This window comes from Anabrus simplex, chromosome 2 (assembly GCF_040414725.1).
Source record: "Anabrus simplex isolate iqAnaSimp1 chromosome 2, ASM4041472v1, whole genome shotgun sequence".
Taxonomy (NCBI): Eukaryota; Metazoa; Arthropoda; class Insecta; order Orthoptera; family Tettigoniidae; genus Anabrus; species Anabrus simplex.
Window position 1 is genome coordinate 467,774,398 of NC_090266.1, and position 18,561 is coordinate 467,792,958.

At 35.8% G+C, this 18,561-nt stretch overlaps 1 protein-coding gene across 6 annotated transcripts in view; it reads right to left on the bottom strand.

Annotated features, from left to right (window-relative positions):
- Positions 1-18,561, bottom strand: part of LOC136862890 (spermatogenesis associated 6-like protein) — a 220,983-nt gene that overhangs the window by 142,486 nt on the left and 59,936 nt on the right. For 5 of the 6 annotated variants that reach the window (XM_067139171.2, XM_067139166.2, XM_067139167.2 and 2 more), the window contains exon 4: positions 15,715-15,834. The exons of the other annotated variant lie outside the window; for it this stretch is intronic. In XM_067139171.2, the coding sequence (XP_066995272.2) occupies positions 15,715-15,834 (120 nt within the window). The remainder of the gene's footprint in view (positions 1-15,714; positions 15,835-18,561) is intronic. 6 annotated transcript variants of the gene reach the window in all.

An 18,561-nucleotide genomic window follows, 5' to 3' on the forward strand; every position in this document is an offset into this window, starting at 1 on the left:
GATATCTCCAAACTTTTAAAGTTTGCAGATGTAAAAACTGGTATTTAGAATCTTCATTAAAAATAAAGAAACACGTATTTTTTTGTTTTCGGAAAATCGCAATAGGAGGAGTCAAAAGGGGTGGAAAAAGAGTTGAATGCCTTTAATGAGACTACTTATATCTCAGAAACTGAAGATATTACAGACCTGAAAATCAGTGTTTGGGATCTCCTTTAAAAATAAAGAAACACGTATTTTTTTGTTTCTGGAAAATCCAATTAAGGGAGGGGGTGAAAAGGGGGTAATATTTTAAAATGAGTGTATCTATATCTCAAAACTTTTAAAGGTCATAGATGTGAAAATTGGTATTTAGAATCTCCTTTAAAAATAAAGAAACACATATATTTTGTTTTCGGAAAATCCTAATAGGAAGGGTGGAAAAGGTTGAAGAAAGGGTCGAATGCCTTTCATGAGTCTACTTATATTTCAGAACCTGAAGATATTACAGACCTGAAAATTGGTGTTTGGGATCTCCTTAAAAAAAAGAAACACATAATTTTTTTTTTTTGTTTTTGGAAAATCCAATTAATGGCGGTTAAACAGGAGAGACAAATTGGGGTGAATTTTTGAAAGACTATATCTGCAGAATATCTTGGAAACGGATAATGTTACAGACGTAAAAAGTGGGTGTTTGGAATCTCCTGTAAATGCAAAGAAATATAGGTGATTTGTTTTTGGAAACTCCACTTAAGGGGAACTCAAAAGGGGTGAAATTTTAAAATGAGAATTTTTACAGTATATCTAAAAAATCTTAACATGTTACAGAAGTGAAGAATGGTATTTTTTTTCTCTATTAAACATAAAGAAACGTGTATTTTTAGTTTTCGGAAATATCACTTGGGTGGAGGGGAGGGGGGGGGGTAAAAGTGACTGAAAATGGTGTTGAATTCTTTTAATTAGGCTACTGATATATCAAAAATGAAGATGTTAAGACGTGAAATTTGATATTCTCAATCTGCTTTAAAAGTAAATAAACACGTATTCTCGGAAAATCCAATGAATGGGGGGGGGGGGGTGAAAGAATTGAAAAATTAATTGGCTTAATTGTATGAGAATACATACAACTAATAAAAACTAAAGTTGTTACAGACGTGAAAATTCGTATTTGGATCTCCTTTATATTTAAAAAAAAAAAAAAAACGCGTTTTGGGCGGGAAACCATCTTGGAGGGCGGGAGTGTAAAAGAGTTGAATTCCTTTCATGAGGACACATAAATCAAAAACTGAAGAAGTTAGAGTCGTGCTAATTGGTATTTAGAAGATCCTTTACTATTAAAGAAACGAGTATTTTTTGCGGGAAAGTTCACTTGGGGGGGGGGGGGGTGAGTAGTGTGAAATGAAGTGAAAAAAGTAAATTACTTTTATGGGGATACTTATATCTCAAAACTGAAGGTAATAGACGTGATCATTGGTGTTTGGAATCTCCCTTAAACATAAAGAAACAAGCCTTCTTTTAATTATTTTTTTTTTGGGGGGTGGCGGTAAATAAACTTAACGGCGGTGGGGTGTAGAAGGAGGTGAGACCAATTGATTTTACTGTTATTAATGTACTTATAAGGATCCTCCGTTGCTCAGGCGGCAGCGCGCCGGCCTCTCACAGCTGGGTTCCGTGGTTCAAATCACGGTCACTCCATGTGACATTCGTGCTGGACAAAACGGAGGCGGGACAGGTTTTCTCCGGATACTCCGGTTTTCCCTGTCATCAGCCATTCCAGCAACACATAATAGTAATAATAATAATAATAATAATAATAATAATAATGTTCCGGACCGTCGTCAAATGTGCGGACCGCACTGGTAACGGCTCCTGGACAGGTAATGACTAAGAATGCAGTCCGGCCGCGGGTTCAATGCCGCCAAGGCACCCAATATGACACCACGCCGGATCTCCTGAAGGATTTTATCCATATTAAAAATGATTAAAGGAAAGGATAGCAAAGATTTACGGACCCAACTGACCAGGAGGAATACCTGAGCCTAGCCCGGGAAGTACGAAATCGATTGCTGGAAAGGAAGATTGAAAAATGGGAGGAAAAGTGCTGTAAAATAAAGGAAAACGAGTCAGATCAGTAATTTTGGTGGATTCTCGCAAAAAAGGAGTCAGATCGCGAATTTCGGCGGATTATATATCTAAAAAAATAAGCATTCAATTATAAATTTCAGTATAATACCATAGCGAAGCACGGGTATCTTGCTAGTCTATATATATAAAATAACTTGTCCTGACTGACTGATTCATCATCGCCGAGCCAAAACTACTGGACATATAGAAATGAAATTTTGAGGATACATTCATATTAAGATGTAGGTGCTCGCTTAGAGAGGATTTTTGGATATTCCTTCGCTAAGGGGGTGAAAAGGGGGGTGAAATTTTAAAATGAGTGTATCTATATCTCAAAACTTGCAAAGTTTACAGACGTAAAAATTGGTATTTAAAGTCTTCTCTAAAAATGAATAAACACACGTATTTTTTTGTTTTCAGAAAATCCCAATAGGAGGGGGGGGGAAAGGGTGAAAAAGGGGTTGAATGCCTTTAATCAGGATACCGGTATTTATATCTCAGAAACTGAAGATATTACACACCTGAAAATTGGTACTTTTGATCTCTTTTAAAAATAACGAAACACGTATTTTTTTGTTTTTGGAAAATCCAATTACTGGGAGGGTGAGAAGGGGGTGAATTTTTAAAGTGACTGTATCTATATCTCAAAACTTTCAAAGATTACAGATCTAAAAATTAGTACTGGGAATATTCATTAAAAATAAAGAAGCACGTATTTTTTTGTTTTCGGAAAATCCCAATAGGAGGGGTGAAAAGGGGTGAAAATGTGGTGGATGCCTTTAATGAGGATACTTATATCTCAGAAACTGAAGATATTACTGACTTAAAAATTGGTGTTTGGGATCTCCTTTAAAAATTAAGGAACACGTATTTTTTTGTTTTTGGAATATCAAATTAATGGGGGTGTGAAAAGGGGGTGAATTTTTAAAATGAGTGTATCTATATCTCAAAACTTTGAAACTTTACAGATGTAAAAATTGGTACATAGAATGTACTTTTAAAATAAAGAAACACGTATTATTTTGTTTTCGGAAAATCCCAATAGGAGGGGTGAAAAGAGTGAAAAATCATTGAATTCCTTTAATATGGATCCTTATATTTCAGAAACTGAAGATGTCACAGACCTGAAAATCGGTATTTGGAATCTCCTTTATAAATAAAGAAACATGTACTTTTCGTTTTTGGAAATTCCAAATAGTGGAGGGTTGAAAGGGGGTGAATTTTTATAATGAGTGTATCTATATCTCAAAAATTTTAAAAGTTTACAGATGTAAAAATTGGAACTTAGTATGTCCTTTCAAAATAAAGAAATACGTATTTTTTGTTTTCGGAAAATCCCAATAGGAGGGGTGAAAAGGAGTGAAAAATGGGTTGAATGTCTTTAATGGGGATACTTATATCTCAGAAACTGAAGATATTACAGACCTGACAAAAGGTATATGGGATCTCCTTTAAAGATAAAGAAACATGTACTTTTTGTTTTTGAAAAGTCGAAATAGTGGAGGGTTCAAAGGGGGGAGAATTTTTAAAATGAGTGTATCTGTATCTCAAAACTTTCAAAGATTACAGACGTAAAAATTGGTACTTAGAATCTACTTTCAAAATGAAGAAACACGTATTTTTTGTTTTCTGAAAATCCCAATAGGATGGGTGAAAAGGGGTGGAAAATGGATGAATGCCTTTAATAATGATCCTTATATCTCAGAAACTGGAGATGTTACAGACCTGAAAACTGGTATTTGGGATATCCTTTATAAATAAGGAAACATGTACTTTTGTTTTATGAAAATCCAAATAGTAGGGGGGTGAAAGGGGGGGTGTATTTAAAAAATTAGTGTATCTATATCTCAAAACGTCAAAAGTTTGGAGATGTAAAAACTGATATTTAGATTCTCCTTTAAAAATAAAAGAACATGTATTTTTTTTCTTTTCTGTAAATCCCAATAGGAGGGGTGAAAAGTGTGAATAAGGTGTTGAATGTCTTTAATGAGGATACTTATATCTCAGAAACTGAAGACATTACAGACCAGGCAGTTAGTAAATGGAATCTCCTTTCAAAATACAGAAACATGTAATTTGTTTTTTGGAAAATCTAATTAATGGGGTTAAACAGGAGTGACAAACTGGGGTGAATTTTTAGGAAGACTATATCTACGGTATATCTCAGAAACGTAAAATGTTACAGAGGTAAAAACTGGTATTTGGAATCTCCTTTTAAAGTAAGGAAACAGGTATTTTCGGAAAATCCAATGAAGGGAGGGTTGGTTGTGGTGGGGGGGGGGGTGAAAAATTGAAAAATTAATTGAATTAATTGTAAGAGGATACTTACATCTAATAAAATGTAAAGTTGTTACAGACGTAAAAAGTGGTATTTAGATTTTCTTTAAAAATAAAACGACGCGTTTTGGGGGAGGGGGTTTCGGGGAATCATCTTTGGGGGCGGGTGTGAAAAGGAGTTGAATTCGTTTCATGAGGACACATCTCTCAAAATCTGAAGTTAATCGGTATTTAGAAGATCTTTTACTATTAAAGAAACAAATATTTTTTGCGGGAAAATTCACTTAAGGGGGTGAGGGGAGTGTGAAAGTGAGTGAAAAAAGTGAATTATTTTTATGGGAATACTTATATCTCAAAACTGAAGGTAACACACGTAAACATTGGTATTTGGAATCTCCTTTAATCATAAATAAACACGCCTTCTTTTTTTGGGGGGGGGGGGCTACTCCAACCACTACTCTTATTCCTTCATATCTTCCACATAATATAAATAACATTTGTTTGAGCGCCAGTTGCTTTTTTAAGAAAAACAACAAAATTCGGTAGAGCATACCTCTTATATCAATTATCTCAAGGCGTGAGGTGATAAACTCACATATCTGGCAATATACAGGGATATGGATCAGGAAAATATTAAATTACTGTTGCATTTCCACAATTGAGGATTGTACATGGAACTGGAATCACTTATTATAATTAAAATAAAACTGAGTTTATGGCTATAATTTACGTCACAATGAACAATCATTGACGTCTTTTAATTTAACAAAAGAAATATATCGTGAGATTTGCGGTACTAATAAAAGGAAAATTTAATCTAAACAAAAAAAAAACTATTGGCATGAACTTGAAGTGAGAGGTGATATCGCCGCTGATTACATTCTTCTTCATGTTATGAATGCATAACATGTCTGATGCTTTAATTACCTGATGTCTGCCTATACCGCTGTTGAACTTGAAATTCTTGGGAAAACCTCTGAGCTGAAGTCGGGAGCCGTCTGCTGTTATCTTCTTATATAACAAGGAGTTGGCCTACATACCATGTACGCGTGTAGGGAGCTCCAATGTAATTACGTCCACTCAATATATTATAAGAAATTGGAAAATATTATTGAAACATCTTGTGAAGTCCATCCTCACAAGAAGATGATGTTTCTTTATCTGCATAGTACCCGTCTCTGCTCGGATACAAGCAAAACTTGTAGACCTCCTCGATTATTACTTCTTCAAACACAACTCTTAGCTCTGACCATCACACTAAGACCACTTCTTCCATTTGATACCTCTGACTGTTTCATATGATCTGCACAATATGAACTGAACAATATGAACTGAATAATATGAACTGAATATGATAACTCTCACCACCGTCGCCTCGACTTATATAACCTCGCGATGACGACTCATCTCCCTACTCACTGTCCATCCCTTCCACTTCAACATACAGTAGCTGGCGAATACTGACACTTGGTCGCAATCACGTGCCCACGCACTGATGTCATCAGTCATGTGTCGTCTAAGCGTACCCAAGCGGATTGAGAATGACTATGCTGAATGCATCACCGGGAAATCTACTTGCACAGTTAAACATAGCCTCGATTGCAAAATACCATGCCAGCTCATCTAGCCAGAGTTACAAGCCACAGCATGACAATATGAAACCAACAAATCTCACTTACTACAATACAGAATAATTACAAATTAATTTCACTTACCCTATGATTAAATCTATATATATAAAGTAGCTTGTCCTGACTGACTGACTGACTGACTGATTCATCATCGCCGAGCCAAAACTACTGGACATAAAGAAATGAAATTTTGGGCATAGATTCATATTAAGATGTAGGTGCTCGCTACGAGAGGATTTTTGGATATTCCGTCGCTAAGGGGGTGAAAAGGGGGGTGAAATTTTAAAATGAGTGTGTCTATATCTCAAAACTTTAAAAGTTTACAGATGTAAAAATTGGTATTTAGAATCTTCTTTAAAAATAAGGAAACACGTATTTTTTTGTTTTCAGACAATCCCAATAGGAGGGGTGAAAAAGGGTGAAAAAGGGGTTGAATGCCTTTAATCCGGATACGCTACTTATATCTCAGAAACTGAAGATATTACAGACCTCAAAATTGGTACTTTTGATCGCTGTGAAAAATAAAGAAACACATATTTTTTTGTTTTTGGAAAATCCAGTTAATGCGAGGGTGAAAGGGGGGGTGAATTTTTAAAATGAGTGCATCTATATCTCAAAAGTTTTAAAGTTTAGAGATGTAAAAATTAGTATTTAGAATCTTCATTAAAAATAAAGGAACACACGTATTTTTTTGTTTTCGGAAAATCCCAATAGGAGGGGTGAAAAGGGGTGAAAAATGTGTTGAATGCCTTTAAAGAGAATACATATATCTCAGAAACGGAATATATTACAGACCTCAAAATTGGTACTTTTGATCGCTTTCAAAAATAAAGAAACACATTTTTTTGTTTTGGGAAAATCCAATTAATGCGAGGGTGAAAAAGGGGGTGAATTTTTAAAATGAGTGCATCTATATCTCAAAAGTTTTAAAGTTTAGAGATGTAAAAATTGGTATTTAGAATCTTCATTAAAAATAAAGGAACACGTATTTTTTTGTTTTCGGAAATTCCCAATAGGAGGGGTGAAAAGGGGTGAAAAATGGGTTCGGATGAGTTTAAAGAGAATACTTATATCTTAGAAACTGAATATATTACAGACCTGAAAATTGGTATTTGGGATCTACTTTAAAAATAAAGAAACAGGTATTTTTTCGTTTTGGGAAAATCCAAATAATGAGGGGTGAAAAGGGGGATGAAATTTTTAAAATGAATGTATCTATATCTCAAAACTTTTAAAGTTTATAGACGTAAAATTTGGTATTTAGAAATCTCCTTTAAAAATAAAAAACACGTATTCTTTTGTTTTTGGAAAATCCCAATAGGAAGGGTTTAAAAGGGTGAATAATGGGTTGAATGCCTTTCATGAGGCTACTTATATTTCAGAACCTGAAGATATTACAGACCTGAAAATTGGTATTTTGGATCTACTTTAAAAGTAAAGAAACACGCATTTTTTCGTTTTTGGAAAATCCAAATATTGGGGGTGAAAAGAGGGGGTGAAATTTTAAAATGAGTGTGTCTACATCTTAAAACTTTAAAATTTACAGATGTAAAAATTGGTAGTTAGAATATCCTCTAAAAATAAAGGAACACGTATTTTTTTTTGTTTCCCATAAATCCTAATAGGAGGGGTGTAAAAGGGTGAAAAATGGGTTGAATGCCTTTAATGAGGATACACATATCTCATAAACGAAAGATATTACAGAACTGATAATTTGCATATGGGATCTCCTTTAAAAATAAAGAAACACGTATGTTTTAGTTTTTGGAAAAGCCAATTAATGGCGGTTAGACAGGAGTGACAAATTGGGGTGAATTTTTTGAAAGGCTATCTACAGAATATCTTGGAAACGTAAAATGTTACAGACGTAAAGAGTGGGTGTAAATCTCCTGTAAATGTAAAAAAATATAGGTGATTTGTTTTTGGAAACTCCACTTAAAGGGAACTTAAAAGGGGTGAAATTTTAAAATGAGAATTTTTACAGTATATCTAAAAAAACTAAGCATGTTACAGAAGAGAAAAATGGTATTTTTTATCTCTATTAAACATAAAGAAACGTGTACTTTTAGTTTTCGGAAATACCACTTGGTTGGAGGGAGGGGGGGGGGAAAGTGACTGAAAATGGTGATGAATTCTTTTAATTAGGCTACTAATATCTCAAAAATGAAGATGTTACAGACGTGAAATTTGATATTTGCAATCTGCTTTAAAAGTAAAGAAACACGTATTCTCGGAAAATCCAAAGAAGAGGGGGGGGGGTGAAAGAATTGAAAAATTAATTGACTTAATTGTATGAGAATACATACATCTAATAAAAACTAAAGTTGTTACAGACGTGAAAATTCGTATTTGGACCTCCTTTAAAAACAAAGAAGAACGCGTTTTGGTGGGGAAACCATCTTGGAGGGCGGGAGTGTAAAGGAGTTGAATTCCTTTCATGAGGACACATAAATAAAAAACTGAAGAAGTCAGAGTCATGATAATTGGTATTTAGAAGATCCTTTACTATTAAAGAAACAAGTACTTTTTGAGGGAAAATTCACTTAGGGGTGGGGGGGGAAGGAGTGTGAAAGGAAGTGAAAGAAATTGAATTATTTTTATGGGGATATTTACATCTCAAAACCGAAGGTAATAGACGTGAACATTGGTGTCTGGAATCTCCCTTAAACATAAAGAAACAAGCATTCTTTTAAATTTGTTGGTGGGGGGGGGTAATTACACTTAACGGCGGTGGGGGGTGGGGTGTAGAAGGAGGTGAGACCAATTGATTTTACTGTTATTAATGTACTTATCAGGATCCTCCGTTTCTCAGGCGGCAGCGCGCCGGCCTCTCACAGCTGGGTTCCGTGGTTCAAATCCCGGTCACTCCGGTTTTCCCTGTCATCAGCCATTCCAGCAACAAATAATAATAATAATAATAATAATAATAATAATAATAATAATAATAATAATAATAATAATAATAATAATAATGTTCCGGACCGTCATCAAATATGCGGACCGCGCTGAAACGGCTACTGGACGGGTAATGACTAAGAATGCAGTCCGGCCGCCGGTCCAGTGCCGCCAAGGCACCCAATATAACAGCACGCCGGATCTCCTGAAGGATTTTATCCATATTAAAAATGATTATAGGAAAAGATGGCAAAGATTTACGTACCCAAATGACCGGGAAGATTACCTGAGCCTAGCCCGGGAAGTACGAACTCGATTGCTGGAAAGGAAGATTGAAAAATGGGAGGAAACGTGCCGTAAAATAAGAAAAAACGAGTCACATCGGGAATTTTGGTGGATTCTCGCAGAAAACGAGTCAGATCGCGAATTTCGGCGAATTATATATCTAAAACAATAAGCATTCAATTATAAATTTCAGTATAATACCGTAGCGAAGCACGGGTATCATGCTAGTACAATAATATACATGATACCTAATTATAACAGTCTAAATGATGAGAAACAGAATATATAAAATCTAATGAATCGGGTTAATAATAATAATAATAATAATAATAATAATAATAAATACTGAATGGAATCTGTAACCCTGTTGTACGGTTACAGGGGGTAAATCAACTTAACCGCGGTGGGGTGAAAACGGAGGTGAGACCAATTGATTTTACTGTTCCTAATGTACTTATAAGGAGCCTCCGTGGCTCAGGCGGCAGCACGCTAGCCTCTCACCGCTGGGTTTCGTGGTTCAAATCCCGGTCACTCCATGTGAGATTTGTGCTGGACAAAGCGGAGGCGGGACATGTTTTTCTCCGGGTACTCCGGTATTCCCCGTCATCATTCATTCCAGCAACACTCTCCAATATGATTTCATTTCATTTGTCATTCAATAATCATTGCTCCAGAGGAGTGCGACGGGCTTCGGCAGCCGGCACAATTCCTATCCTCACCGCTAGCTGGGGGCTTTATTAATTCCATTCCTGACCCGGTTGAATGATTGTTGATTTTCAATGGACTTATTCTGATCATAAACCGATCATTTTTAATCTTACCTGGGTTCGTTTTCAAGAGTCATCTTTTCCTTTGGAGAACCTTCGTAGATTACAGTAGATTCTTCTGGCATATAAACAGAAATTTAAACACATTTGAAATAAACGATAAGTATAAGATTGACCGTGCAGTTGTTCACTTCTATAATAAGGTCAATAATACACGGATGTATGTCATTCGTATCGCCAGAAATCCTGCGCACTTGCCTACGTTCGACAATGGTGATGGTCATACTATCATCAATGACAATGGCAGCAGATGTAATTTACCGCCAAGTAGAAGTCTTGCATCTTGCTGTGGGGTCCAGAACATCAATAATAATAATAATAATAATAATAATAATAATAATAATATCAATCAAAATAATAATAATAATAATAATAATAATAATAATAATAATAATAATAATAATAATAATACCTAAATTCAACTAATTTCAACCACCCTAATAATAATAATAATAATAATAATAATAATAATAATAATAATAATAATGATAATAATAATAATAATAATCTTCTGGACCGTCGTCAAAATGTGTGGACCGTGCTGGAAACGGGTCCTGGACGGGTAATGACTACGATTGCAGTCCGGCCGCCGGTTTAGTACCGCCAAGGCACCTAAGACGACACCACGCCGGATCTCCTCAAGGATTTGATCCACATTAAAAATGCTTATAGGAAAGCATGGCTAAGATTTAGGAACCCAACTGACCGGGTGGAATACCTGGACCTAGCCCGGGAAATACGAAATCGATTGCTGGAAAAACGATTGAAAAATGGGAGGAACGTTGCCGTAATCTCTCAGTAAACGAGTCAGATCACGAATATCGGCGGGTTGTATATAAAACGATAAGAATTCAATTAAAAATTTCAGTATATTACCGTAGCGAAGCATGGGTATCTTGCTAGTCTATATATATAAAAACTTCTCCTGACTGACTGACTGACTGACTGACTGATTCATCATCGCCGAGCCAAAACTACTGGACATAAAGAAATGAATTATGGGGATATATTCAAATTAAGATGTAGGTGCTCGCTAAGAGAGGATTTTTGGATATTCCGTCGCTAAGGGGGTGAAAAGGGGGGTGAAACTTTAAAATGCGTGTATCTATATCTCAAAACTTTAAAAGTTTACACATGTAAAAATTGGTATTTAGAAACTTCTTTAAAAATAAGGAAACACGTATTTTTTTGTTTTCAGAAAATCCCAATAGGATGGACGAAAAAGGGTGAAAATGGGGGAAAATGGGTTGAATGCCTTTAATCAGGATACCAGTACTTATATCTCTGAAACTGAAGATATTACAGACCTGAAAATTGGTACTTTTGATCTCTTTTAAAAATAAAGAAACACGTATTTTTCTGTTTTTGGAAAAACCAATTAATGGGAGGGTGAAAAGGGGGTGAATATTTAAAATGTGTGAATCTATATCTCCAAACTTTTAAAGTTTGCAGATGTAAAAATTGGTATTTAGAATCTTCATTAAAAATAAACATGTATTTTTTTGTTTTCGGAAAATCGCAATAGGAGTGAAAAGGGGGTGAGAAAGGGGTTGAATGCCTTTAATGAGGCTACATATATCTCAGAAACTGAAGATACTACAGACCTGAAAATCGGTGTTTGGGATCTCCTTTAAAAATAAAGAAACAGGTATTTTTTTTGTTTCTGGAAAACCCAATTAAGCGGGGGGTGAAAAGGGGGTAATATTTTAAAATGAGTGTATCTATTTCTCAAAACGTTTAAAGGTTATAGATGTAAAAATTGGTATTTATAATCTCCATTAAAAATGTATATTTCGTTTTAGGAAAATCCTAATAGGAAGGGTGGAAAAGGTTGAAAAAGGGGTCGAATGCATTTCATGTGTCTACTTATATTTCAGAACCTGAAGATATTACAGACCTGAAAACTGGTGTTTGGGATCTTCTTTAAAAATAAAGTAACACGTATTTTTTGTTTGTGGAAAATATAATAAATGGGGGGGGGGGGTGATTTGTTTTTGGAAACTCCACTTAAGGGGAACTCAAAAGGAGTGAAACTTTAAAATGAGAATTTTTACAGTATATCTAAAAAACTTAACATGTTACAGAAGTGAAAAATTGTATTTTTTATCTCTATTAAAGATAAAGAAATGTGTATTTTTAGTTTTCGGAAATACCACTTGGGTGGAGGGGGGGTGGTAAAAGTGACTGAAAATGGTGATGAATTCTTTTAATTAGGCTACTGATATCTCAAAAATGAAGATGTTACAGACGTGAAATTTGATATTTGCAATCTGTTTTAAAAGTAAAGAAACACGTATTCTCGGAAAATCCAATGAAGGAGGGGGGGGGGGGGGTGAAAGAATTGAACAATTAATTGTATGAGAATACATACATCTAATAAAAACTAAAGTTGTTACAGACGTGAAAATTCGTATTTGGATCTCTTTTAAAAACAAAGAAAAACGCGTTTTGGTGGGGAAACCATCTTGGAGAGCGGGAGTGTAAAGGAGTTGAATTCCTTTCATGAGGACACATAAATCAAAGACTGATGGAGTTAGAGTCGTGATAATTGGTATTTGGAAGATCCTTTACTATTAAAGAAACAAGTATTTTTTGCGGGAAAATTCACTTAGGATAGGGGGGGGATTATTGTGAAATGAAAGGAAAAAAGTAAATTATTTTTATGGGGATACTTATATCTCAAAACTGAAGGTAATAGACGTGAACATTGGTGTTTGGAATCTCCCTTAAACATAAAGAAACAAGTATTCTTTTAATTTTTTTTTTGGGGGGGGGGGGGTTGGCGGTAAATAAACTTAACGGCGGTGGGGTGTAGAAGGAGGTGAGACCAATTGATTTTACTGTTACTAATGTACTTATAAGGATCCTCCGTTGCTCAGGCGGCAGCGCGCCGGCCTCTCACAGCTTGCTTCCGTGGTTCAAATCCCGGTCACTCCATGTGGCATTCGTGCTGGACAAAACGGAGGCGGGAACAAGTTTTTCTTCGGATACTCCGGTTTTCCCTGTCATCAGCCATTCCAGCAACACATAATAGTAATAATAATAATAATAATAATAATAATAATATTCCGGACCTTCGTGAAATGTGCGGACCGCGCCGGAAACGGCTCCTGGACGGGTAATGACTAAGAATGCAGTCCGGCCGCGGGTTCAGTGCCACCAAGGCACCCAATATGACAGCACGCCGGATCTCCTGAAGGATTTTATCCATATTAAAAATATTATAGGAAAAGATGGCAAAGATTTACGGACCCAACTGACCGGGAGGAATACCTGAGCCTAGCCCGGGAAGTACGGAATCGATTGCTGGAAAGGAAGATTTAAAAATGGGAGGAAACGTGCCGTAAAATAATAGAAAACCAGTCAGATCGGGAATTTTGGTGGATTCCCGCAGAAAACGAGTCAGATCGCGAATTTCGGCGGTTTATATATCTAAAACAATAAGCATTCAATTATAAATTTCAGTGTAATACCGTAGCGAAGCACGGGTACCTTGCTAGTTTTAATATATTTGAAGAACACACAATCCTTTATTCTCAATTACCAAAACAATGGATTACAAAATATTCTTTTAAGTGCTGGAAAGTGTATCTTCTCCTATTATCTCTAAGGACAGATTTATATTGAGTGAAACTGCGTTCAACATTGGAAGAGGTAATGGGGCCATAATTCACTTTCACAATATCTGCTGGGGTTAAATTCAATGTTAATTTTACACTTAAATCTCCACACAGCATTGCAGAAACCTTTGTCATTTCTTCATATCCAGGGTTCTTTGAAAGTACAGTGGCCATCTTCATGTTTGCTACATCTGCAACTTTACCTGTACCACAATTTAGTTGTTCTACAGTTTTATTCACAATTTCACAACTTTCAGAAAGTGAGAGATGCGAGTTTTGGAGCCTTTTCAGTGTTTTTGTGATGCATGAAAAATTATGCTGAATGTAATATAAGTCATTTCTCACACTTGCATCGCAGGCAACTGTTTACGCGGCTTCAAGTGAGGCTGCATCTTCAGAGTCCATGGCATGCAGAACGTTCTTAATACAGTCTATATATTCAACCGCTTGCAACCACGTACCCCACCTAGTTAGAATCAGCTTAGGCGGCAATGGAATCTCTGGGTACATTTCTTTCAAAAGATGAACTTTTCTGTGGGCTTTGAGAAAAACATTTTTCACTGAGTAAATCAATAAATCTACTTTGGGGTAACTGCCTCTTATCACTTCTGCCACACGATGAAAGGCATGTGCTACACATGTTAAATGAATCATCTTAGGATATACAACACATAATGCTTCTCCGGCTTTTATCATATAAGGTGCGGCATCGCTAATAAAATGTAACACTTTATTATACTTAACGCCCTGTGGCCAGGGGATACCCAGAGCCTCATTGAACAGTTTTGCTATAGTTTTGTTATCGCACTTTTCTAGAACATCACAATGTAAGAGAATCCGTTTATAATAATCTTCGCTTAACAAACCAATGATTACGTTGCCAGTTAGCCTGCCTTCTTTGTCTGTTGTCTCATCAATGGAAACCCAAATTGGACCGTCTTTAATCTCTTGCCGTATCTTCCGAACAGTTTCATTGTATATGGCTGAACAGTACGTTTTTCTGAACGTTGACTCATCCGGGATGGATCGTTTAGTACATTTCTTGAGGAATTCCCTGAAGCACTGATTATTCAGTTTGAAGAGAGGTATGTCAGCAGAGATGAGAGCACGGCAGAGATCGGTGTTGAACTCGGACGTTACACTGGAAGTTGCTGGTTGTGTCGGAAACAACAGTCTCTGCTTGGAATCTCGTTGTTTGTTAGCCTGGCGTTTACTGGTTGAAACGTGCTGTTGTACAAGGAACCTTTGAGTAGATGTCACTGTACAATGACACAAATTACAAAATAATATATTACTGTCAGTTGATAAACCATCTTCTTTAAATTCTGATACATAACTTTTCAATTTTAAACTGGTTGATTGAGCTACTTTAGGCATATTGAAACAACGTTAATGTATTCTATGAATATCACTATACAACTGCACACACTTAACGTACAAGAACACTATGATCCGTCTCACTGCTAATTCAAACTGTGAATGACTGGTGGTGAACTGAACTAGATTGAGTTATGAAGCAATCAAAGGGAATGCCAGAATTACGAACTAATCCGGAAACCACTAGCACATCGTCGATGAATGAGATTTCCCTAGTTACAAAATTATGTCACAGATACAGTCGATGTTATGTAATGCAGCTTATCAGTGCTGTAAGTGTGATTCAGGTAGTCACGGTACTGACCGGCTGATCTCCACCACTTCCGGGCTCAACCTCTCTCTTTCTTTGCACTGGTTATCAGCTTATTTTATCAGCCCAGACGTAGACAGGAGTGATAATGACTTGCGCACCAGTTAAAATATTAATTTTTCGAATACAGATTTTTAATTTATTTCTCCATTATTGAGAGGACTACTTTTTAGTCGAAATATGGACTATATTGATTTTAATGACGAAGAATATGGAACATATGTGCTAAACTCCAAAATATGGAAAAATATGGAAAATGAATACTCCATTTTTCAACTCCACACGTTATGATTCGTAAAGATAATGCAAAATATAATTAATTTTAGCTTCCTAAAGAGAGATGTATTTACATATAAATCCGTTCCCTGTCAATTACAATACCTAAAACATACCTTGCCATGCCACATGTGCCGACTATGAAAAAGAGAAGAATTAATCTTCTGAAGATGTTCATTCACACTTTCTCCTACTGTAATTTTTGCTGACACGTGTATCTTTGGAGATATAATGCCCTGAAAAATGATGCAAAAATGCAAAGGAAGTACAAAATCAATCCCTTAGATTTATGTACCATTCTGAACTAGCACAATAATAATAAACCATACATATTTCTTTTACTATGCATAACAGAAAAAAATCCAATCACAAAATAATACGTGGAATTATATTTGAAGACACGTCGAATAAAAGGAAAGGAAAGGAAAAACAAGTGACAAACTCATACAAAGGAAGTTAGGAACTTCAATGGGAATGTATTAGAATAGCCACAGTGATGGGTCATAAAAGTACTGGAAAAAATCAAACAAGTGAAAAATCAGGTAAAATATAAAAAGAGAGGAACACTAAACAGTACCGGATAAACACATTGATAGGTCAGCATTGAAAGACGAAGCAACATTAAATACACGCATGGACAAGTATGAAACCACAAGAGGACAAGAACAGTCTCCCCATCTTCATACAGTAATGGTTTTCAAATAGAGGGGCTCTCCTCATCAATTCCAGTGCTACATCCATTTCTTTTCAGACCCAACGACCTCACTTTTGCTTCTCGTCTTCACCAGGAGGATGGGAATTTTTACATATATTTGGTCTTGATGTGGGGTGTATAAGATAAGAAAAATCCCACATAAATGTAGGAAAATAGAAGAATAAAAGTCACGAATTTAAAGTAATTGAAGAAGCAGACATTCAGAACACCATGAATGATTGATTGAACTGGAGGAACTAGTAACAAAGTTTGAAGTGTAATTTGGATAGTGAAACAAGCATAAAATAAGCTGACATCTACAGTATATATAACAACGAATAGTTAGACCACCGATCCCCTTCAGGGAGGAGACTCCATATACCTTAATGCTGAGATAGAGCAAATTTCAAGTTTTATACACATAAAAACATATCTGTTTCAACACTTTCGTCAGTAGTTTGAAGATCAGTACAATAAGGATACCTACTTTTGAGAAATGAAGTGAAGACTACTACTCGCTCTTTCACATCCTTGTAAAATAATTGTACTTTGTTTAAATCAACTGTGATATTTTAAATTTTTAGTGAGAACCAGTATGTCAAAATTTATTACAATAACATCCAGCTTCTTCATTGACAGACAGAACTATCAAAAACTCTGTTGTTTTACAACTAACAGAAATTATCTCTTCCTGTCCCTTTTGCTTTTGGTGAGAGTAAGGCTCGTTAGCCAAGATAGTGAAGACTTTCTTGTTTCACCCACAAAGAAGTGGTTTCAATTCCCTATCTGGAAGCTGAGAAATATACATTCTTTTCCATTTTTCACTAAAATTTGTATGACCACCAATTATGCTTGCTATCATGTTATCTTTAGCTGACTTCTTTGCTAGATTCAATTTCCTAGTAAGTTCCTTCAATTTCTCCTTACTTCCGCAGGCATTTCTATCTATTTATTTCCAACCTGCACCTCCTTCTTAGTCTCTTTACTTCTCTGTTATAATATAGTGGATCTTTACCATTCCTTACCACCTTTAAAGGTACAAACCTATTTTCACATTCCTCAACAATTGCTTTAAACCCATCCCAGAGTCTGTTTACATGTTTATTTACTGTTTTCCACCGATCATAGTATTTTTTTAAAACTCCCTCATGCCTGTTTGTCAACCATATGGTACTGCCTAATAGTCCTAATTTTAATACCTTGCTTTCTTTCACATTTTTTTAACTATGACAAAAACAAATTTGTGATCACGAATACCATCTATTACTTTAGTTACTTTGTTAATGATACATTAATGAATACCTACAGTATTCCTACAATGAAATAAATGACACTGACAATACAAAAATACATTAACCTATAATTTTGGTATAAATATTGCCATAAATACAAAAATTGACTTAACGTGGGGATGGAATTTTGTACGATTACAAGCCAGCAATTTAATCCCAAGCTGCTCACTTTCCAGGCAGTATTTAAATTGAAACTCAACAGAAGTTTAGACACCATCAAATTAAAGAATTCGTGATGTTATATCTAAGAAACTTAATGTAATGAAAATTTGGGGATACTGAGATCATGTCCACTGTTTTTCCAGTAATAAACACTGCCAGAAAAAAAAATAAAATAGTACACCCTCTTAGAGTTTACCAATTCACTCAAGATTTATTGTTGAAACAGAGAATATGCGAGTGCATGAAATGATTACATTTACGAAACAATAGCTCAAGCGGTACTGAGGTACCAGGTGTCGATCCATGCTGAAACACCCATATTAATACATGACGTATCCTCCATAAGCGGCAATGCAGGCACTGATTCTGAAATCCATTCCATCATACACATGGCGAATACTGTCTTGAGATACATTATACCTCGCCTGTTCGACCTGTTCACGTAGTTCTGCAAGAGTTGTGGGTTGACAAGTTGCACATGTCAATTGTCGTCCCATCATATCACACACATGCTTGATGGGAGACAAGTCCGGAGATGTGCTGAGCAGGGAAGTTGCTGCACGGCTTGCAGAGCGTGTTGTGTTTTACGCGCAGTGTGTGGGCGAGCATTATCATGTTGGGAGAACACATCCCCTTCCTGTTGCAAGAATGACAAAAGAACGGGTCTTACAACATTCTGCACGTACTGAGCGCTGGTCAGCTTTCCCTCCACAAACACCAAAGGTGAATGAGAGTTGTAGCTTATTCGACCCCAGACTATAAGTCAATCAATCAATCAATCAATCAATCAATCAATCAATCAATCAATCAATCAA